Source organism: Nicotiana tomentosiformis, chromosome 3, assembly GCF_000390325.3.
Source record: "Nicotiana tomentosiformis chromosome 3, ASM39032v3, whole genome shotgun sequence".
Classification (NCBI taxonomy): domain Eukaryota; kingdom Viridiplantae; phylum Streptophyta; class Magnoliopsida; order Solanales; family Solanaceae; genus Nicotiana; species Nicotiana tomentosiformis.
This window is the reverse complement of record NC_090814.1, coordinates 60176896-60200285: the sequence shown is the minus strand read 5'-3', so window position 1 is coordinate 60200285 and position 23390 is coordinate 60176896. Positions and strand designations below refer to the sequence as shown.

At 38.3% G+C, this 23390-nt stretch overlaps 1 protein-coding gene and 1 long non-coding RNA gene across 2 annotated transcripts; both read right to left on the bottom strand.

Moving 5' to 3' along the window:
• Positions 1-1464: 1464 nt before the first annotated feature.
• LOC138907036 (uncharacterized) lies at positions 1465-3181 on the bottom strand. The gene is made up of 2 exons (XR_011414735.1): positions 2958-3181; positions 1465-2161 (listed from the first exon to the last, which is right to left on the bottom strand). It is a non-coding gene; the product is annotated as an uncharacterized lncRNA (long non-coding RNA).
• A 17382-nt stretch (positions 3182-20563) lies between these two features.
• LOC138907875 (uncharacterized) lies at positions 20564-21541 on the bottom strand. The gene has a single exon (XM_070198495.1). It carries the CDS (start codon positions 21539-21541, stop codon positions 20564-20566), a length of 978 nt encoding a protein of 325 aa, XP_070054596.1.
• Between the last annotated feature and the right edge of the window lie 1849 nt (positions 21542-23390).

Sequence of the window (23390 nt, the reverse complement as noted above, 5' to 3'; positions counted from 1 at the left end):
TATGCAATGGTAGAGTGTCTCCCATTTTTAGAGAAGGGAACAAATTGGCGGATCACTTGGAAAATTATGCTTTGGATGTTGGACCTATTGAATGCCATAGATTTCACCAATTGGACACATACAGGAGGAGGATTGTGAATGATGACAAATTACAATGTCCATAGTTGCATGTCAAGGTCGCAATGAGTTAGGAGGGAAAGAGGAAAGGAGTGCAATGGAGCAGGAAAAGAGGAGGGGTGCCATGATGGATCACCTTTCTCAAATATATATAGAGGATAGGGTAGTGATATTGTTTTATACTAATAACTAGTAAATACGTCCGCGCTTCGCGCGGTTAAACTAACGACATGATATTTTCTATGATATCGAAATATTAAAAGGGTTGCCGATAGTAGACACTTAATTTTGTACCCCCGTCTCAATTATTTTCTAAAACTTTCTATGATATGTTTAAGTAAAGTACTTCTACTTTCACAATTTAAGAATTTAATAAGTCTATATTCAAGTAATAGTTTACTTTTATTTACCTTTTTAAAAAGAAAAAAAATAGTTCTATTTGTCGAAATACACCAAAAACAAAGAAGCAAAAATAGTTTATCATTTACTACTTCCCATTACGTTGACATTTTGAATTTTGTTTTTTTGTCGATAGTAGACGCTTAATTTTGTACCTCCGTCTCCATTATTTTCTAAAAGTTTCTAGTTGATATGTTTAAGTAAAATACTTCTACTTTCACAATTTAAAAATTTAATAAGTCTATATTCAAGTAATATTATACTTTTCTTTACCTTTTTAAAAAGAAAAACAATAGTTCTAATTCTCAAAATACACCAAAAAAATAAAGCAAAAATAGTTTATTATTTACTACTTCCCATTACCTTGACATTTTGAATATTTGTTTTCGTGATGACATTTTTGAATTCCCTATCTCCCGTTTTGTCATTTTTCTTGTTGATAATCTATCCCTTTTTTTCCTATTATTTTTTGTTTTGATAATTTTCTCCATATACTCCAACCTTATATTTATTTTAATTCATTCCAACATTATCTCCCCGTTCCCACCTTTCCTAAGCTTCTTTTCATTTTTTTCACCTTGCTTTCCTTTTTTATTTTCTTCTTCCTTTCTTCTCATACTCATATCATTCAATTCCTCCAGTAAAATAAAAAATCGACATCCTCTCTTAAATAATCTAAGTCAATTCCCCTTTCTCCTACATTTTTCTCTCTTGATCAATTTTTTCGTATATTATATTTTGTGCTATATAAAAAAGTCCAAAATCACTTTTAAAATAATCTTAATTATACCTCCCCTCATCCTCTCTCTCTCACACATCTCCTTATAAAAGTAATCTGAAGTTAAAAATAAAGGTTAGACATTTAAATGTTTAACAAAATATAGTATAAGTTGTATCTAGAATACACTTTTTTTTCTTGTTTAATATATTTTCTAATATTTCACAGTCTTTAATTCTTATGTACACCCAGAAATCATTATCCTTCCTTAAATAACCAAATCAACAATCCCCTTCTTAACAATCTTATGAAAAATTCTAAAAGATTAGTAGTCTTTTAACTGATTCCTCCTAGCATTCAGATACGCCTATTATCTATCTATATATATATATATATAGAGAGAGAGTTCACTTAGTATAATCATTCCTAATATTCAAAAAGGGTATTTTTACACCAAAAAGAAAAAGCAAAACTATTACATATGAACTCACACTATAATTACAAGCCTGCAACAGATTAAGAGTAACAAAATATGCATACATCATTGATGATAGCGTCTTCATCAAGCTTGTATTTGACTCTCCATTTGTAGCGACATATGTTATTATCTTCCCCATTCCTTTTTCTCTCGGAAGCCTGCAGTAGATTAAGAGTAGCAAAATATGTATTATTGTATATGTTACAACTTTAATGGCAGCCGTTTCACTTTTTCTCTTGGAAAGAAGAAAACATATATTTAGTCGAAAAATAAGATAAAACGCAAACATTTGAGAAAAATATTAAGTACTTTTTTTGACCAAAGAGAGGTGCCAAGTCAACATTCTTTTTCCCTCATTTATATATATACAAGAAAACGATATTCCTATCCTCCTAAAATAAGTTTATCAAGAAATTTTATTCTCAATGAAATCCCCAAACTGTGAAGACCTACAAAAATAAAGACAAAAAGATTATCAAATATTCAATTCCGCATCCACAGTCAAAGCTTATCACACATATAATAAGAAGGCAATCAATTCTTACCATACAAAAATTGAGAAGACAATACAGAATTCATTTTCTAAAGAAAATTCAGTCACTATACTTATAGTACTCAACATTTCCTACATATGCGACATTATCAAGAATGAAAACTACATTGAGTAGAAAACAGTACTTTACTCAGAGAAGAGTCATCCTAACATCTCAGTCAGAATTCAAGTACTACTGAAATAGAATGTGATGGTACTGCACAACATGTAATGATGAACTTTTAGAATAATAACAAACATGCCAAAAAAGACTTTGAACAACCACTTCCATCTTTCGTTGCTCGAGTGCACAATAAAAGGCCGTATTCGAAAGACCAAAGGTGAATGTCATAGAACATTATATGACATCAACAAATTTCAGAATCTCATTTCAGAAATCTATGATGAATATTCCATATTTAGAAAAAGGGAAAAGCCCCAAATTTTCATCTTCAAGTTCCAATATAATAGAGTCCCCATGCTGTTTCAAGAGAACCCATAACAATTTCCAACATAAATATGCCTACAAAAATCTTTGAACATCTATAAGAAGGGGCAAAAAACTATTTAAGAAAAGAACTACGTCTTTTACAATTGGAATGTGCCGTCTACCTTCAAGAGAACCCATAACAATTCCAACATAAATATGCTTACAATAATCTGAGGACATCTACTCGAAAAGAAAATAGACAGAATTTTAAGAAATGAACTACCTCTTTTAGAATTGGAATGTGTAGTCTTCATCGCCTTTTTGTTGTTTTCCGGGAAAGTGATTTTTACATAGAAAATTCTTTGCAATTTGAGAAAACTATTGTATCGTTTGTGGGGATGTATAACATCTGGAAACGACATGGTAATTAATTTGGACCGGTGCAATTCTAAAGAAGAGAGGAAGAGGTTAACGGAAAAAGAGGGAAAGAGGGAAGTGTAATTAAAATAATTTAATATAATGACGTTTCAGTATATTTTTATGTAGCAGATAAATAAAATAAATGAGTTAAAAAGCAAAATTTTAAGACAAAAGATAAATAGTAATCCTATATATGCTAAAATTAATCAAAGCAATGGAGCTTACTGGATCCGTCAGCAGCTTTACCTATCACTCTTCCTGCTTGAAAGTATCCACCTTGACTAAATAATCTTTGGGGCGAAAGCAATTATAAGAAATGTGTCAGTCATACCGACTAAGTGAGGTAATAACATCAATCATAGTGTTTTTCTTGGGATATGCTTATATCATAATAAAACATGCATTTTTATAAGATCATCGACAATGCTTTATTTAAATTATTTATAGCAATTGATGTACGTAAATGGTAATTAAATTGGCAAAAAGATCATCACATCTTTACATAGATTGGACGAAACATATGCCAGATTCGAGTTTATTTTAAGATGCCATGGTGATGCTTTATTCGTCAATACCACACAAGAGGGGTGGTTTGTGTGATGTCCAATTTTTTGCGTGCACAGATTATAGAAGGACCTGGTTCTTTTATGTGTTCCTTATATTACTGTTGCGGAATAATAAATGCAGAATTTAAAGAACACAAGTATTTTACGTGAAAAACACCTGGCTCAAAAGGTGAAAAAATCACGACCTACTTCCCAGTAGGATTTTCCCAAACTCCATTAAATCACTGAGCCGAAAACTGCATTTACAAAATACTTTTGTAAACCTAGGATTAACTCTAATCCCGTTGTGGCAACCAGCCTCTAACTGCTGCGACAACTTCAAGTTAACTCTAACTTGAATACTCTGAGTACCTATTATAATTGCCTCTAGATAAAACTCAAAGGTACAATAAGAAAACGCCTACTACAATTGAACTAGAATAAAAGACGGACACTTGGAGCTGGTTCTTCTATCTGATTCATGTAGCTTCAGGTTCGCACACTTGAATCACACACGAACTGCTTGCAAAATGTCTTGCTATTTTGCTCTCAATTCACATTTAACTTCTGCTTTTGTGCGTCCCCTGTAGAATGAGAACATCCTGCGATTTATAGAGTTAGTAGAGTAGAAAATAACAAGAGTTTTAATGCTACTCTTCCTTGGTGGAAGAGTTTTAGTTAATCTCAACTCCTAACTCCTTCCTTATATTGGATAATGTTCTCGTTGAGTAAGGAGTCCTTCTCCTTATCAATTATGCAATCTTTTCGATCAGCAGATATCTATTATTATGCCAAATTTCGTTTATCTCTTGCGTGTGCATCTCACGTGCTTTGAATCTGCATGTGTCTATGCCTACCACTGATGGACCTGGTTCATCCCTGAGTTCCTGTCACGACCCAATTTTCCCTCCGTTGGGTATCGTGATGGCACCTAGTCTTAGGGACTAGGTAAGCCTAACAATAATTAAAACAACAACATTATATAAATAGAATCTCTTAAAATACCCAAAACCGGTAGTACAAGTCATAAGCTCTACAAAGTGTTTGCTAGAAAACTTCTAAATACAACTGTCAAGAAATAAGAATAAACAGTGCAAAATGAAAACTAGAAGGTGACTCCGAAGCCTGCGAACGCAGTAGCAGGTTTACCTTGAGTCTCCACAGCAACAGTCCACCCAGCTAGCTAACGAACAAGTACTTGGATATGCACAAAAATGTGCAGAAGAGTAGTATGAGCACACCACAGCGGTGCCCAGTAAGTATCAAGACTAACCTCGGTAGAGTAGTGACGAGGAACAGTCAAGACACCCACTGGTCTAATAATCTGAACAGATATAAGTACATGAATAACAGAAGTATGATGTCTACATAAAGACTATGCAATATGACTCACAATACAGTAATGACATTAAAGCAAGAAACAACAAGTATCAGCGGAATATCATGAAAATGACGCAGACAAAGTGAATGGAACACAACCTAAATCCGAAATCACGAATACAGCAAGGACAAGTAATAACTCAGTAATTATAACTTCTTTTACATCCGATTTTAGTCAACAACTCCACGATGTACCGAACCTCGGACAATTCACAACTCACGGGTCTCAATACCTGAACCCTAACACTTGGCATCCTATGTCCTCATAACATCTCATAACCACACTGACGACTCACGTGCCGATAGAGCCATTCTCACATAGAAGGCAAGTAAACAAGGGTGAGCATCTATGCTCAACAATATCAAGAACACCTCTTATCCGATAAGAGTGCTTAACTACGTATATGCTTGTGCAAGTGTCCTAACATAGTCCATACCAGCAAATAAGCATAAGGAAGAAGAAGAACGGACAACACGTAGAATATTTTCTCACAACTTTCAAAAGATAAAGCTCACACAGGTACTTATACCACTACACAAATATCAACAACAAGAATGCCCCCAGGCCATAAATTATCACAAAAATCAATCCCTGACACAACCAACCTTGTCTCGCCATGTGTGCAGTAGTAACATAATTGCTCGCCTTGTCTCGCCACACGTGCATAATAATATTCCCACCTTGTCTCGCCACATGCGCAACCCATACATATATATATATATATATATATATATATATATATATATATATATCCCACCTTTTCACGCCACATGTGCAAAATCAATAGTAATAATAGCACGGCAGAAACCTCGTGCAACCCCATAACAACAACCGCACGGCAGAAACCTCGTGCATCACAATAATAACAGCCGCACGGCAGAAACCTCGTACATCATCACAACAAATACAACAACAACAATGGCAATAATACAAAGTACGACAAGTAAATCAACTCAAGAACTTTTAAAATCACAGGAAAATGTGGGACCAAATCACAAAGAATAACCATAGTAAATAATGCTAGGCGTAAAGTGAACAACTCAACAAAGGGAAACTAATATGTATCAACGATCCCACAATATACATTGCAACAACAGAGAAACTAACACGAGTTAAATAATTCCAAATAAAACAAGTTGACTAAGACATAGGATATGTAAAACTTCTTTTAAGGTTGAGAAATTTCTAAGGATTTTCAATAATTTAATTAAGGATAAGCAGCGCAAAGATAATCATAACCTCAATTAAGACTGAACAAATTATAAGATGATATAATAATAATTTCAAATAAAGATAAGCAGTTATGAAAAGATAGCATGACAATAGAGGAGGTAAAATCTTCAGTTAAGTCAAATAAGAATACAATAGGCAATAAGAGTGAATCCTGAAAGCAATTAATTCTAATTAAAGCATGTAGAGGTGAAACTAGTAAATAGAAACTTAATCATATCAAGAACAACTTCATACTCAGTGAATATAAGGACCTAAGAATCCTAAAAGGCCAAATTTTTACAAATAAGTCCGAGCACGCACTCGTCACCTCGCGTGCATGGACTATAATCAACATAGAAGACTCAAATCCTAAGGGAAAAATCCCCCACACAAGGTTAGGCCAGATACTTACCTCGAACCAAGCTCAAACAGTCCGTAAGAATGCCTTTTCCTCAATTATCCGACTCCGAATGCCCCAAATCTAGCCAAACACAATTGCATAACATGAATACAACAATAATAGACTTATCTAATCAATGAAATCAATATTTAATAAAATTCCAAAATTCACCCTAAAAAGTCGACCCGGGACCATGTCTCGGAATCGGGTAACAATCACAAAATATGAACTCGCATTCACTCACGAGTCCAACCATATAAGAATTACTCAAATCCGACCACAAATCCCCTTTCAAAACTCGAATTATTCATATAAGAAGTTCCTCCAATTTTTCCCAATGTCAACCCCAAAAATCCGAAACTAAATGGAGAAAACAACTATAGATTAATGGAATACAACCAAAAATGAGTTAGGAATCAATACCCCAAAGTTTACTCTGAAAAACCCTCGAACAATCGCCAAATTTCGAGCTCTCAAGTCCAAAAACGAAGAATGAAACCAAACCCTCAGATTTCTCTTTTCTGCACAAGCGTGACCGCATCTGCGCATAAATAGCCGCATCTGCGCAACCGCAGGTACGCACGTCCAAGCCGCACCTACGCTTCCTCTCGCTTCTGCTCGCCAAAATCCGCATCTGCGGGCATCGCAGATGCGGAATTTTCCTCGCACCTGCGACCCCTAGCGCTCCTCCATCTTTCCGCTTCTGCATTTGCCTCTCTGCATGTGCACTCTCGCACCTACGGTCTCTTATTCGCAGGTGCGAAAATACCAGAAGCCTGAAGAGTTAGCAGTAACACAAATCAAACTTTTAGTCCGTTAAGCACCCGAAATTCACCTGAGACCACCGGGACCTCAACCAAACATACCAACCAATCCTAAAATACCATATGAACTTAGTCGAGCCCTCAAATCACATCAACTAATGATGAAACTACGCATCGCACCATGAATCGAACTTATAAATTCAAATCTTTCAACTTCTAAAACTTGTGCCGAAACCTATCAAATCAACCCGGAATAACGTCAAATTTTGCAGGCAAGTCCCAAATAACATAACGGAGTTGTTCCAACTCCCAGAATCACATTCCGACCCCGATATCAAAAAGTCCACTTCCGGTCCAAATCTCCAAAAATTTGACTTTCGCCATTTCAAGCCTAAATCAGCTATAGACCTCGGATTTACAGTTCGGACGCGCTCCTAAATCCAAAATCACCCAATGAAGCTAATGGAACCGACGGAACTCCATTCCGGAGTCGTCTTCACATAGTTCTGACTACGGTCAAAATCCTAAGACTTAATCTTCCGTTTTAGGGACTAATTGTCCCAAATCACTCTGAATCATCCGGTAACTGAATTCAACCACGCACGCAAGTCAATACACATAATATGAAGCTGATCAGGGTCTTATGCTGCCGGACGAGACTTAAATTCTCGAAACGACCGGCCGGGTCGTTACATCCTTCCCCTCTTAAACAAACGTTCGTCCTTGAATGTGCTAAAAATCGCCTCGAAGTCTTCAAATCACTGAAGGTACATATCCAACACACACCCGCGGGCGACTCCACGTCACCCCAATCAACATAAGCCTGATGACACCATCCCAACTGTAATTCATCCTTTTCGCCAACACCGATGAGCCTTAGAGTCAAAATTCTCACCTTTCATTTGTCCTCAAAACACCAAATTCTAAATCCATAACCGATAATAGTCTCAACCAGCTGTAAAAACTCATGCATACACCCACAAGGTACGACCACACAACATAACACCACACATAGGCCCATAATAATATTTCTGATCACAATAGCTGCCCGAAATCAAAACCAGCACCGAAAAATAGACCCATATCCGTTAGCAACCCCTTTTAAACCTCCACAACGCTGATAATGATGCAATAAACATGAAGACCTCATAACTATACACCCAATTCAACAAGTCACAACTAACACCATCGGGCACACACCCCGCAAGCCAAAACTCAAGAAGCACATAACGAAACAGACTAAGTATGTAAAGGGAAACACATAAGATAAATATCAAACAAGCCCGATAGGCACAACTTTCTAACAATACCCTACTACGAATCAATTCAAAAGGAAAAATCAAAGTACATGAACAAATCATAAGGATCTCATCCTGGTATCACCCTCCACCGCGGCACGCAGCCCGACTCAAACATAACAAATCACATGGAGTCGTGAGGGTCTCGCCCTCAACTCTGAATCACAAGTCGAATACATATCATACCAATGGAAATCTTCCACTAACTCAATTCTGCCAATAAAATCTTAACAATTGCTAAATTCTCACCCCGGTAGTGTATCAAATCACAAATTATAACCAAATTTATTTAGGAATCACATCAAACCTACCATAACGGACAACGTGAATTCACTTATAGTCAACTTTCAATAATTAATAGAAATAAACGATAGACATGGCTATCACTCATAGAAACTCCCAACGGGGTAAACATCTAAACATAATACTAAGTCATGAACTCACCCATAGGTGGGACAACAAGTAGTGGAACTCGCCCCGATAAGGATAAGCAGGACCGAAACAAATACGAATAGTGCCCCTTTGTAACAAATCAAAAGCATACCTGTATGACATCATCTAGAGCAATGACCTCAAGCCTACTATATGAAACACATCAACGGGCCGGGACTTCCCCTCTTGGGCGCCCTCTACTTGCCCGAATACTCCGCTGTGACACGCATAACGGACAACGTGAATTCACTTATAGTCAACTTTCAATAATTAATAGAAATAAACGATAGACATGGCTATCACTCATAGAAACTCCCAACGGGGTAAACATCTAAACATAATACTAAGTCATGAACTCACCCATAGGTGGGACAACAAGTAGTGGAACTCGCCCCGATAAGGATAAGCAGGACCGAAACAAATACGAATAGTGCCCCTTTGTAACAAATCAAAAGCATACCTGTATGACATCATCTAGAGCAATGACCTCAAGCCTACTATATGAAACACATCAACGGGCCGGGACTTCCCCTCTTGGGTGCCCTCTACTTGCCCGAATACTCCGCTGTGACACGCCTGTCTGGAGTTTAGGACAATCTCTCACCCTATGGCTGGTATCTCCACACTCGAAGCAACCTCTCTGCTGACGTGGCTGTGGGAATTGTGCGGTAAGGGTACTCTGAGACCCATGAGCACCTGAAGCACTGTGCGAAGCCTGAAGTGCAAACTGAACTAGCTGACCCACAAAATCTCTACCATGTCATACCCTACCTCCAAAATAAGGACCAGTAGATCTCTCCGGTCTACGAGGACTCCTCACCTCCCTGTCCTCTCTCTCCAGATCTCTTATGTACTCTCTCTCACGGCCCCGCCTGTCCTCTTCCTCCTGATCCCACATACCCTCTACACGGCGAGCGATACCTACCACCTGCTGAAACGAAACATCTGACTCTAACTCCCGAGCCATGCTGAACCGAATATCATGCCTCAGTCCCTCAATGAATCTACGTACACGCTCTCTAACTGTGGCGACCAAAGCAGGTGCATGCCTGGCCAAATCACTGAATCTAACGGCATACTCTGACACTGACATAGTGCCCTAGCACAGCTGCTCAAACTCCACGCGCCATGCATCTCGAAGGGACTGAGGTACAAACTCTCTCAGGAACATCTCTGAAAACGGAACCCGTGTAAGTGAAGCTAACTCGGCTGGGCTACCCAACTCATATGCCCGCGACCACTAGTAAGCCGCTCCCCTGAGCTGGAACGTAGTAAAAGCAACTCCGCTCGTCTCCACAATACCCATAGTACGGAGAACGCGGTGACACTCCTCCAGAAAATCCCGTGCACTCTCTGAAGCCAAACCACTAAATGTAGGAGGGTCATATTTCTTGAACCTTACAAGTCTAAGATGCTCTTCCTCAGATGTTGCTGCCCTGACCACAGGCTGAACTAGGACCACAAGCTGTGTCGCCATGACACCTGGAACCTGAACAACATGAACTCACTGCTCTAGGGTATGGGCGGCGGGAGTCTGCGCTCCTCTCCCGGTCTGTGAAATAGCTGGTGCAACCGGAATCAACCCCGCCTGAGCCAATGTACCAATCATGCTCAGGAACTGTGCTAAGGTCTCCTGAAGTCCGGGGGTAACAACAGGTGCCTCCGGTACCTGCTCCCTAACTGGAACTACTAGCGGCTCCTCAACTGCTGCTCTGGTAGGTGCTCTAGCTGCGGCACGTACTCCTCGTCGACCTCTGCCTCTGCCCCTAGCGATACCTGCTCCGGGAGCAGCATCGTCAATAACTACAGCTCGTGTCCTCACCATCTGTGAGAGAAGGGAATGATAAAAGTTCAAACTCCGAGATCAATAAGCTCGCACGATAGGAATGAAAGAAGGAAAATTGTCCTAATAGTTCTATAGCCCCTCGAAGATAAGTACAGACGTCTCCGTACTGATCCGTAAGACTCTACTGAACTCGCTTATGACTTGTAGTACCTATGAACCTAGAGCTCTGATACCAACTTGTCACGACCCAATTTTCCCTCCGTTGGGTATCGTGATGGCACCTAGTCTTAGGGACTAGGTAAGCCTAACAATAATTAAAACAACAACATTATTTAAATAGAATCTCTTAAAATTCCCAAAACTGGTAGTACAAGTCATAAGCTCTACAGAGTATTTTCTAGAAAACTTCTAAATATAACTGTCCAGAAATAAGAATAAACAGTGCAAAACAAAAACTAGAAGGTGACTCTGAAGCCTGCGAATGCAGTAGCAGGTTTACCTTGAGTCTCCACAACAACAGTCCACCCAGCTAGCTAACGAACAAGTACTTGGATGTGCACAAAAATGTGCAGAAGAGTAGCATGAGCACACTACAGCGGTGCCCAGTAAGTATCAAGACTAACCTCGGTAGAGTAGTGACGAGGAACAATCAAGACACCCACTGGTCTAATAATCTGAACAGATATAAGTACATGAATAACAGAAGTATGATGTCTACATAAAGACTATGCAATATGACTCACAATACAGTAATGACATTAAAGAAAGAAATAACAAGTATCAACGAAATATCATGAAAATGACGCAGACAAAGTGAATAGAACACAACCTAAATCCGGAATCACGAATACAGCAAGGACAAGCAATAACTCAATAATTACAACCGCTTTTACATCAGGTTTTGGTCAACAACTCCACGAGATACCGAACCTCGGACAATTCACAACTCACGGGTCTCAATACCTGAACCTTAACACTTGGCATCCTGTGCCCTCATAACACCTCATAACCATACTGACGACTTACGTGCCAATAAAGCCATTCTCACATAGAAGGCAAGTAAACAAGGGTGAGCATCTATGCTCAACAATATCAAGAACACCTCTTATCCGATAAGAGTGCTTAACTACGTATATGCTTGTGCAAGTGTCCTAACATAGTCCATACCAGCAAATAAGCATAAGGAAGAAGAAGAACAGACAACACGTAGAATATTTTCTCACAACTTTCACAAGATAAAGCTCACACAGGTACGTATACCACTACACAAATATCAACAATAAGAATGCCCCCAGGCCATAAATCATCACAAAATCAATCCCTGACACAACCCACCTTGTCTTGCCACGTGTGCAGTAGTAACATAATTGCCCGCCTTGTCTTGCCACACATGCATAATAATGTTCCCACCTTGTCTCGCCACATGCGCAACCCATACATATATATATATATATATATATATATATCCCATCTTTTCACGCCGCATGTACAAAATCAATAGTAACAATAGCATGGCAGAAACCTCGTGCTACCCCATAACAATAACCGCACGGCAGAAACCTCGTGCATCATAATAATAACAGTCGCACGGAAGAAACCTCGTGCATCACCACAACAAATACAGCAACAACAATGGCAATCATACAAAGTACAACAAGAAAATCTACTCAAGAACTTTTAAAATCACAGGAAAATGTGGGACCAAATCATAAAGAATAACCATAGTAAATAATGCTAGGCATAAAGAGAACAACTCAACAAAGGGGAACTAATGTGTGTCAACGATCCCACAATATACATTTCAACAACAGAGAAACTAACACGAGTTAAATAATTCCAAATAAAACAAGTCGACTAAGACATAGGATATCTAAAACTTCTTTTAAGGTTGAGAAATTACTAAGGATTATCAATAATTTAATTAAGGATAAGCAGCGAAAAGATAATCATAACCTTAATTAAGACTGAACAAATTATAAGATGATATAATAATAATTTCATATAAAGATAAGCAGTTATGAAAAGTTAGCATGAAAATAGAGGAGGTAAAATCTTCAGTTAAGTCAAATAAGAATACAATAGGCAATAAGAGTGAATCCTGAAAGCAACTAATTCTAATTAAAGCATATAGAGGTGAAACTAGTAAATATGAACTTAATCATATCAAGAACAACTTCATACTCAGTGAATATAAGGACCTAAGAATCCTAAAAGGCCAACTTTTCACAAATAGGTCCGAGCACACACTCGTCACCTCGCGTGCATGGACTACAATCAACATAGAAGACTCAAATCCTAAGGGGAAAATCCCCCACACAAGGTTAGGCCAGATACTTACCTCGAACCAAGCTCAAACAGTCCGTAAGAATGCCTTTTCCTCAATTATCCAACTCCGAATGCCCCAAGTCTCGCCAAACACAATTGCATAACATGAATACAACAATAATAGACTTATCTAATCAATGAAATCAATATTTAATAAAAAATCCGAAATTCGCCCGAAAAGGTCGACCAGGGACCATGACTCGGAATCGGGTAAAAATCACAAATTATGTACTCCCATTCACTCATGAGTCCAACCATATAAGAATTACTCAAATCCGACCACAAATCCCCTTTCAAAACTCGAAATCTTCATAGAAGAAGTTATTCCAATTTTTCCCAATGTCAACCCCAAAAATCCGAAACTTAATGGAGAAAACAACTATAGATTAATGGAATACAACCAAAAACGAGTTAGGAATCATTACCCCAAAGTTTACTCTGAAAAACCCTCGAAAAATCGCCAAATTTCGAGCTCTCAAGTCCAAAAACGAAGAATGAAACCAAACCCTCGGATTTCTCTTTTCTGCCCAAGCGTGACTGCATCTGCGCGACCGCAGGTACGCACGTCCAAGCCGCACCTGCGCTTCCTCTCGCTTCTGCGCGCCAAAATCCGCATCTGCGGGCATCACAGATGCGGAATTTTCCTCGCACCTGTGACCCCTGGTGCTCCTCCATCTTTCCGCTTCTGCGTTTGCCTCTCCGCATGTGCGCTCTCACACCTTCGGTCTCTTCTTCGCAGGTGCGAAAATACCAGAAGCCTAAAGACTTAGCAGTAACACAAATCAAACTTTTAGTCCGTTAAGCACCCGAAACTCACCCGAGGCCCCCGAGACCTCAACCAAACATACCAACCAATCCTAAAACACCATACGAACTTAGTCGAGCCCTCAAATCACATCAACTAACGATGAAACTACGCATCGCACCATGAATGGAACCTATAAATTCAAATCTTTCAACTTCTAAAACTTGTGCCGAAACCTATCAAATCAACCCGGAATGACGTTAAATTTTGCAGGCAAGTCCCAAATAACATAATGGAGCTGTTCCAACTCTCGGAATCGCATTCCGACCCCGATATCAAAAAGTCCACTTCCGGTCCAAATCTCCAAAAATTCAACTTTTGCCATTTCAAGCCTAAATCAGCTACAGACCTCGGATTTACAGTCCGGACTCGCTCCTAAATCCAAAATCACCCAACGAAGCTAATGGAACCGACAGAACTCCATTCCAGAGTCATCTTCACATAGTTCCGACTACGGTCAAAATCCTAAGACTTAAGCTTCCGTTTTAGGGACTATGTGTCCCAAATCACTCCGAATCATCCGGTAACTGAATTCAACTACGCACGCAAGTCAATACACATAATATGAAGCTGATCAGGGGATTATGCTGTCGGACGGGACTTAAATTATCGAAATGAGCGGCCGGGTCGTTACAGTTCTTTTGTCAATCTTCAAAACTATCCTTTAATTGGGTCAACAAATTCCCCCTTTTTGATGATGACAAAAATGTGCTTCCATAAGCTTAGGCCCTGTTTCAACTTAGCTCAACATCAATACAATGTTAGAAACATTTTTCCTTTTTATCACTTATCATCAAGGACCAGGTTCATTAGGTTATAAACATCACTGTTCAAAGTGTAAAGCATAACCTTTTCTCCCCTTTTGGCATCATTGAAAAGTTGCATAAAAATGTGAGATAACCAGATTTTAAAACTTACTCATGGCCACTGGGGCTACTTCAAATGCAATCATGGATTAATCATCATAGATTAAGCTAAGAATTTTAACCATCAAAGAAATATAAACAAATAATTAGAGCAAAAATAGTGAATTTCATTGATGATTGATACGATTCATCCACAAGGCATAAAAAGAAATAAAAATACTAAAAACATGAGCAAACAAAAAACATCCCAAACTGGGTCACTGAAAGGTCTACACTGGGCTAGAAGTTTAAGGCTTGGAAAAACTGGGGGATTTGTTTTTGGCTTGGAGAAGTTTCAACATGTCTTGAAGAATTCAACCATTCTTCTCCTTTTCCCTTGCTAGTTTAGTTCTGAGAGCATCTCTTTCATACTTTACCTCAGCCAACCTTTTCTTCAGCCTCTCAATCTCAGCATCCTTAGCCCCACTTTCTTGCACCAAGGCTCGCACCTTGCTATTCACTGGTACCTTCTTAGATGAACCAGGTTCTTTATGAGTGACATGGACTTCATTGTCACAAGCAGGCAGCGTATTTGCCCCAAAATGATCCTTGCTTGTACCAACCTCCCTTTCTTCTTTAGATTATAACTTTCAACCACTCTCTTCAGTAGGTCTGCGAGGGTTTCCTGTTTAGATTAAACAAGTTCATCTATATTTTTCCCAAGTTGAACCATCCCTTCAGCGGCTTCACCAGAACCACTTCCCCCTGTTTTCTTTACACTCTCCTCTACTCGAGCAGATTTTTCTCCCCAAACAACCATTGCACATGCATCTTTGGTTAAACTCATAGGAGTGGGTGAATAATCAACCACTCTTTTACTCTTTCCCCTCACATCACTTCAAACACCCTTGCTCTCTTTTTCTTTTTCTTTTTCAGTTTTACCACCAATTCTTCAAGACTCTGTAGTTTCAACACCTTCTTTAGACCCTACTATTACAAACCTATTCTCCAAATTTGTTCTCTCCCCGTAGCAACCTTGCGAGCAAGCATCTTTTACTCTTTTCTTACAGGTTGGGGTGGTGGAAGGGATGATAGTGGGTGTGGAAGTCTAATCAAACTGAATTTCAGTTTTGAAAAGACTTTGGAGTGTATCCCTAGAATCTAGATACTTAAATTCGGTTGGGACTCTTTTGAACAGAACTGGTTCACTCGTAACGGATAAGTCCAAAAGGAGTTTGGAATTAAGTAGGACTCTTCTCATGATCCAAATATTATTATTTCAAATTATGCAGAGTGTAGAAAACATACAGTGTTATCTTGATGAACCAGGTTCTTCACTGATAATTCTCTTGTGTAAGTCTAAATTTGCCAAAATAAAGAAAATATCATTAGAGATTAATGAGTCATTTTAACACATGGCACAAGAGTATACTATTGAAAGTATGAGTCTGAGCAAAAATTAATCTAATTATATACACATTTTCAGATTTTCTAATCAAAAATAATTTTTTTTTTCAATCAATTTTTTTTTCATTTTTTTTTCGTTGTAAATTCTGAACTGGTCCTTTTAGGTGATCTTAATCATCCCTTATTCTAACATGTTCCTTTCAAAGTGATCTCTACTTAGGGATTTTGTGAAGATGTCAGCTATTTGCTTGTCAGTAGTACAAAATTCCACAGTGATCAACCCTTTTTCATAGTTATCCCTCAAAAAGTAATTCCTAACATCTATGTGCTTAGTTCTCTTGTGGTGAACCGAGTTCTTGGTCATACTAATAGCACTAGTGTTATCACAAAAAATGGGGATACAACCAACATAAATTCCAAAGTCCATTAATAGCTTTTTGATCAACAACAATTGAGCACAACATGAAGCAGCAACAACATACTCAGCTTCGGCAGTAGATACAACCACTGAATTTTGCTTTTTGGTAGTCCAAGACACAAGACATGAGCCAAGAAAGTGTGCCATACCTGAGGTGCTCTTTCTATCCACTAGAAAACCTGCATAATCAGCATCAGCATATCCCACTAGATTGAAATTACTACCTTTTGGATACCATAGACAGAGATCAGTGGTGCCTTTTAGATATCTCAAAATTCTCTTGACAACAGTCAAGTGAGACTCCTTTATATTTGCCTGAAATCTTGCACAAAGGCCTACACTGAAAACAATATCAGGTCTACTAGCACTGAGATACGATAATGAGCCAATCATTCCCCTATACAACTTCTGATCGACAGATGAACCAGGTTCATCCATATCCAACTTTGTAGTTGTTGCAATAGGAGCGTCAATTTCTTTTAAATCTTCCATTTTAAACCTTTTAAGCATCTCTTTTACATACTTCTGGTGATGGATCATAGTTCCATTTGAATTTTGTTTAATTTGTAAGCCTAAAAAGAAATTAAGCTCACCCATCATGCTCATTTCAAATTCACTCCCCATTAGTTTAGCACAATCTTTACTTAACTTATCAGTAGTTTCTCCAAAGATTATATCATCAACATATATTTGAACTACCAAGAGATCTTTACCTTTTTCTTTCAAGAACAAAGTATTGTCAATTTTACCTCTCTTGTAGTCATGCTCAAGCAAAAACTTTGATAATCTTTCATACCATGCTCTTGGCGCCTGCTTGAGCCCATAAAGTGCTCTGTCAAGTTTGTACACATGATCAAGACTCTCTTTGCTTTCAACCCCTAGAGGTTGCTTGACAAACACTTCTTCCTTTAGATAGCCATTGAGGAAGGCACTCTTGACATCCATATGGTGGAGGGTAAATTCCTTTTAAGCAACAAAGGCTGTGAGGAGTCTTATTGCTTCCAACCTTGCAACTGGAGCAAAGGTTTCATCATAGTCTATGCTCTTCTCTTGGATATATCTTTGAACCACCAATCTTGCCTTGTTCCTTGTAACAGTCCCATCTTCATCAAGTTTGTTTATGAAGACCCATTTTGTGCCAATTACTAATCTGTCCAAGGGTCTTGGCACCAGATGCCAAACTTAACTCCTTTAAAATTGTTTGAGTTCATCTTGCATTGCATTTACCAGTCTGCATCCTGCAAAGCCTCAACAACAGTTTTAGGTTCAATAAGAGATAAGAAAGCATCAAAAGCACAAAGATTCTTTAAAGAAGATCTGGTTTTGATTCCAGAGGTTGGATCAGTGATGATGTTCTCAATAAGATGAGAACTTTGATATCTGTAAGGTTTCACAACCAACTGGTTACCCCTTGATGTTCCCTCAATGTTTTGTTGTTGTGGAACAGGTTCAGGTACAGGTTCCACTGAAGTTTGAGATTTGTTTTGTTATATTCCCCCTGTCATGTTGCCAGGGATAGATGAACCTGTTCCATCACATATTCCTTCCTCCAGAGATGCTTCAGTCTGGGCTGTGATTTCATTTAAGTGTTTAACCAACCCAATTGCTTCATCATCCTATTCATGTCTCTCAGAAAGAATGTTAGTTTCATAAAAAACCACATGTACACTTTCTTCAACACACATAGTTCTTTTGTTATAAACTTTATAAGCTTTACTATGTGAAGAATATTCCAAGAATACTCCCTCATTACTTCTGGGATCAAACTTACCTAGGGAGTCTTTACCATTGTTGTGCACAAAGCACTTGCATCCATATGCCCTAAGATGGGATATATTTGGTTTTCTCCCTTTAAGTAACTCATAGGGAGTCTTCTCTACTAGAGGTCTTGTCATGCATCTATTTATGATATAACATGTAGTATTTACAGCTTGTGCCCAGAAGCTATGGGGCAGCTTACTAGAAAGAAGCATAGTCCTAGCCATATCTTCAAGAGTCATATTCTTTCTTTCAACTATTCCATTTTGTTGTAGAGTTATAGGAGTATAAAAATTATGATCTATGCCATGCACATCACAAAATTCAGCAAATTTAGCATTTTCAAATTCAGTACCATGATCAGATCTAATTGATGCAAGTTGATTTCCTAATTGTTTATGAGTTTTTGTAACAAAGGAAGTGAACATGTCAAATGCTTCATCTTTAGATGTTAAAAACAGTGTCCAGGTAAACCTAGAGTAATCATCAACAAGCACCATCACATATCTCTTACAACATCTACTTAATGTTCTCATTGGACCACAGAGATCCATATGAACCCGTTCCATCGTTCTGGTGGTACTTACCACTTTCTTGCATTTAAAAGAGGATATTACCTTCTTCCCCCTTGCACAAGCCTCACAAACTTTGTCTTCCTTGAACTTAATGTTAGGCAGTCCTATTACCAAGTCCTTGGAGACTAATTTGTTAAGTTGACTTACACTTGCATGTCCAAGGCTCTTATGCCAAAGGAGGGGATCACTATCTAGCACACTTAAGCAAGTTAGTTCATTCTCTAAGAGTGTGGACAGATCTATAAGCAAGATAGTTCATTCTCTGAGAGTGTGGACAGATCTATAATATATATATTATTCACTCTTTTACCCTGCAAAACAATCTTGTTAGTGATAAGATTTATCACAAAATATTTAGTAGAGGTGACTGCAACCAAGTTACCCCTATCACACAATTGTGACACACTAATTAGGCTATACTTCAAGCCGTCTATCAAGCAGACATTCTCAATAGAATGAGAGTCATCCTTACCCACCTTACCAATCCCTATGATTTCACTTTTCTTTCCATTTCCAAAGGAGACATTTCCTCCTTTGAGGTCCTCAAGTGAAAGGAACTGGTCCTTGCTTCCTGTCATATGCTTTGAGCAGCCACTGTCCATATACCATATTTGGCTGCTCTCCTTCACTTGAACCTACAAAAGGAAATCAAGGGTTAGTCTTAGGAACCCAAACTAGTTTGGGTCCCTTTCTATAAGCAAAAGGATGAATTAAATTCTTTTTAGCCCAACTTGGTAACCAATTCTTCCCTTGAACAAAATTTTTGTTCTTTTGACTGGCCCTTTCTTTTGCGTTACATTCACTTTTATAGTGACCAGTATTACCACAGTGAGTACAAATATTGTTCTCATGAAGAGTGAGGTACTTTATTTTAGGATCCCACTTAGGTAGCTGATTACCAAAGCCAAGTCCTTTTCTATTGCTACTGTGATGTTCCTGTAGCTATGACAAAGCATCGGAGGACCTGTTCTATTTACTAGTTCTGTCTAGTTCATGCTTTAACTTGACTAGATCCTTCTTTAGCACTCTTACCTGCTCATCCTTCCTATACAACTCATCTTTTAGTTTGCCTACATTTTTTTCTAAAGTAAGTTGTGTGCAATCAGTTGTCTTCTTACTGGTTCCTAGTTTCAGTTTTAGATTTTCAGATTTTAACTCAAGAACATTTGCTTCAAATGTATGAACCTGGTTCTTCAGAGCAGTATTTTCACTCACAGTCTTACTAACTCTGAGTTCTAGGTTCTTACACTTTGCTTATAAAATCACACAATCCTTAGACAACTGTTCTTTTTCTTTATTTATTACCTCAGATTCATCAATGAAATCTAGCAATAATTCAGAGAGTTTTTCTTTAGACAAAAACTTAATCTTGTCTTTGAGATGAATTATACTTACCTCAGATTCCTCATGAGATTCCTCATCTGATTCTCCAATTGCCATAAGTGCTTGTTCATCTCCTTCTTCATCATCTGATTCCTCATTTGAACTTTCTCCCCAAGCAGCAACTATAGCCTTTGTTTATCCTTTGTTCTTCTTGGGATGAACCTGTTCCTTCTTCCTATTCCTTCGTTCAGATCTTTCCTTCTTCCATTCAATTTCCCATTGAGGGCAGTTCTTGATGTGATGATTAGTCTTCCCACACTTGTAGCAGCCCTCATTGGTCATTTTTTCAGGAACCCTTGCTTTATTGTAATTTCCACCTCTTGAAGAACCTTTTCCTCTCATAAGGTATTTCTTGAAGTCCTTGGTGATCATAGCCATTTCATCTTCCTCCAGATCAGCACCTTCGGTGATTCTGAGTGCCAGGCTCCTTTCCTTCTTGGGCACATCCATCTTCATGGTCTGCCTTCTAAGTTCATACGCAGTGAGATTTTCAATCAGCTTATCCAGTTTAAGAGTTGCAATGTTCTTAGATTCCTGAATTGCAGTGATTTTGCTTTCCCAAGAAACTGGTAAAACCCTAGTCAGAATCTTCTCAGCTTTGTCTTCTTCAAGAAGAGTCCTTCCAAGAGACTTCAGTTTATTAGTCAGTGTGGTGAACCTTGTATATATCTCTTGGATAGTCTCTCCTTCCTTCATAGAGAAATTCTCATATTGAGAATATAGTAAAGTACCTATGGACCTCTTCACCTGAGCAGTTCCTTCATGAGCCACTTGCAAGGTGTCCCAAATTTCCTTAGCAGTAGTACAACTTTGAATTCTACTGTACTCGTCTGGACCAAGTCCACACACAAGCCATTTCTTGGCCTTAGCATTCTTTTCCCACTTTCTCAAGTCCTCAGCAATGCAGTCAGCTCTTGTCTTTGGCACATCTACTCCTTCATCATTCTTCTTCATGGTAGCCAAATGACCATCAGTAACAATGTCCCATAGCTCGTAGTCTTCTCCAATTATGTGGTCTCTTATTCTGTTCTTCCACCAGGAGTAGTACTGTCCATTGAAGAGTGGAGGCCTAGCAGTTGATTGTCCTTCCCGGTTCCCAGGTGGTACACTCATCTTGATCTTCTCCTAAGGTGTAAGCCTCTTCAAGAATAACCCGCTCTGATACCAATTGATGTTTTATACGTCAATACCATAGAAGAGGGGGGGGGTGATTTGTATGGTGTCCAAATTTTTGCGTGCATAGATTATAGAAGGACCTAGTTTTTCTATGTGTTCCTTATACTACTGTTGCGGAATAATAAATGCAGAATTTAAAGAACACAAGTATTTTACGTGGAAAATACCTGGATCAAAAGGTGCAAAAACCATGACCTACTTCACAGTAGGATTTTTCCAAACTCTCCACTAAATCACTGAGCCAAAAACTGCATTCACAAAATACTTTTGTAAACTTAGGATTAACTCTAATCCCGTTGTGGCAACCAACCTCTAACTGCTGCGACAACTTCAAGTTAACTCTAACTTGAATACTCTGAGTACCTATTATAATTACCTCTAGATAAAGATGAAAGGTATAATATGAAAACGCCTACTAGAATAAAAGACGGACACTTGGAGCTGGTTCTTCCATCTGGTTCATGTAGCTTCAGGTTTGCACACTTGAATCACACACGAACTGCTTGCAAAATGCCTTGCTATTTTGCTCTCAATTCACGTTTAACTTATACTTTTGTGCATCCCCTATAGAATGAGAACATCCTGCGATTTATAGAGTTAGTAGAGTAGAAAATAACTAGAGTTCTATTGCTACTCTTCCTTGGTGGAAGAGTTCTAGTTAATCTTAACTCATAACTTCTTCCTTATCTTGGATAATGTTCTCGATGAGTAAGGAGTCCTTCTCGTTATCAATTATGCAATCTTTTCGATCAGGAGATATCTATTATTATGCCAAATTTCATTTATCTCTTGCATGTGCATCTCACGTGCTTTGAATCTGCCCGTGTGTATGCCTACCCTTGATGGACCTGGTTCACCCCTGAGTTCCTTTGTCAATCTTCAAAACTATCCTTTAATTGGGCCAACACATGGGTTTACCATAGCATTTTGACTCTCTCGTCACCTAAGTTCCCTTCAAGAAGGTACAATATACACATTACTAACTCTTACTAGAGAAGGAACATATCATACAAGGTGTACTAGACCTAAAGATTCCGCTATTAGATAATCGTGATTTGCCAAGTTCTTCTTAACATTATCTTTTTTTATGGTTAAACCTTAAAATACGAAATATTATTAATAACTTAGCTAGTTACATTAGATAGGGGTACGGTGATGTCCCATTGGGAGCATCGAAAATATCTAAGCTAGTAGAGCTCTTGGAGGTAGGGTTACTAATACTAATAAGGTTCCCAGGTTTAGCCAAGCTATTTAGTACATTAGTAGTTACTAATCTAGTACTAGGTGATCCAATTTTGTCTTCATGAAGCATTTTCCAAAAACCATTAGACGGGTAGGTTAACGTTGATAGAGGGTTGGTGCTAGCCTGCTTGGATCCTTTAGTAGCCAAAACATGTGCAACTTTATTTCCTTCTCTGAAGTTATGTCGGATTATTGGATTCCCCAGTTCCTTTAGTATTAACCTGCACTCATTAACAAGGTTAGTGTAGAGGGAACAATTGTCATGGCAAAGCAATTTGAGTATTTCAGTAGCATCAGTTTCAATTTCTAAACTATGAAAATTATAAACTCGTACAATATGAAGGCCATTTTTTAAGGCAAGTAATTCCATGTAGGTAGATGTTTATTCATAAGTGGGCATACAATAGCCTAGGATCCAGTCGCCAGTTCTATTTCGGAAAATACCTCCAACACCACCTTTGTTGTATTTTCCTTTGAATACCCCATCAATGTTGAGTTTTAGCTCTGTTGTAACACGGGGACACCATTTTATCATTATAGAGGT

Coding starts and splice junctions, on each gene's coding strand:
- LOC138907875 (XM_070198495.1), bottom strand. CDS start 21,541: ATGAGTGTACCACCTGGGAACCGGGAAGGACAATCAACTGCTAGGCCT.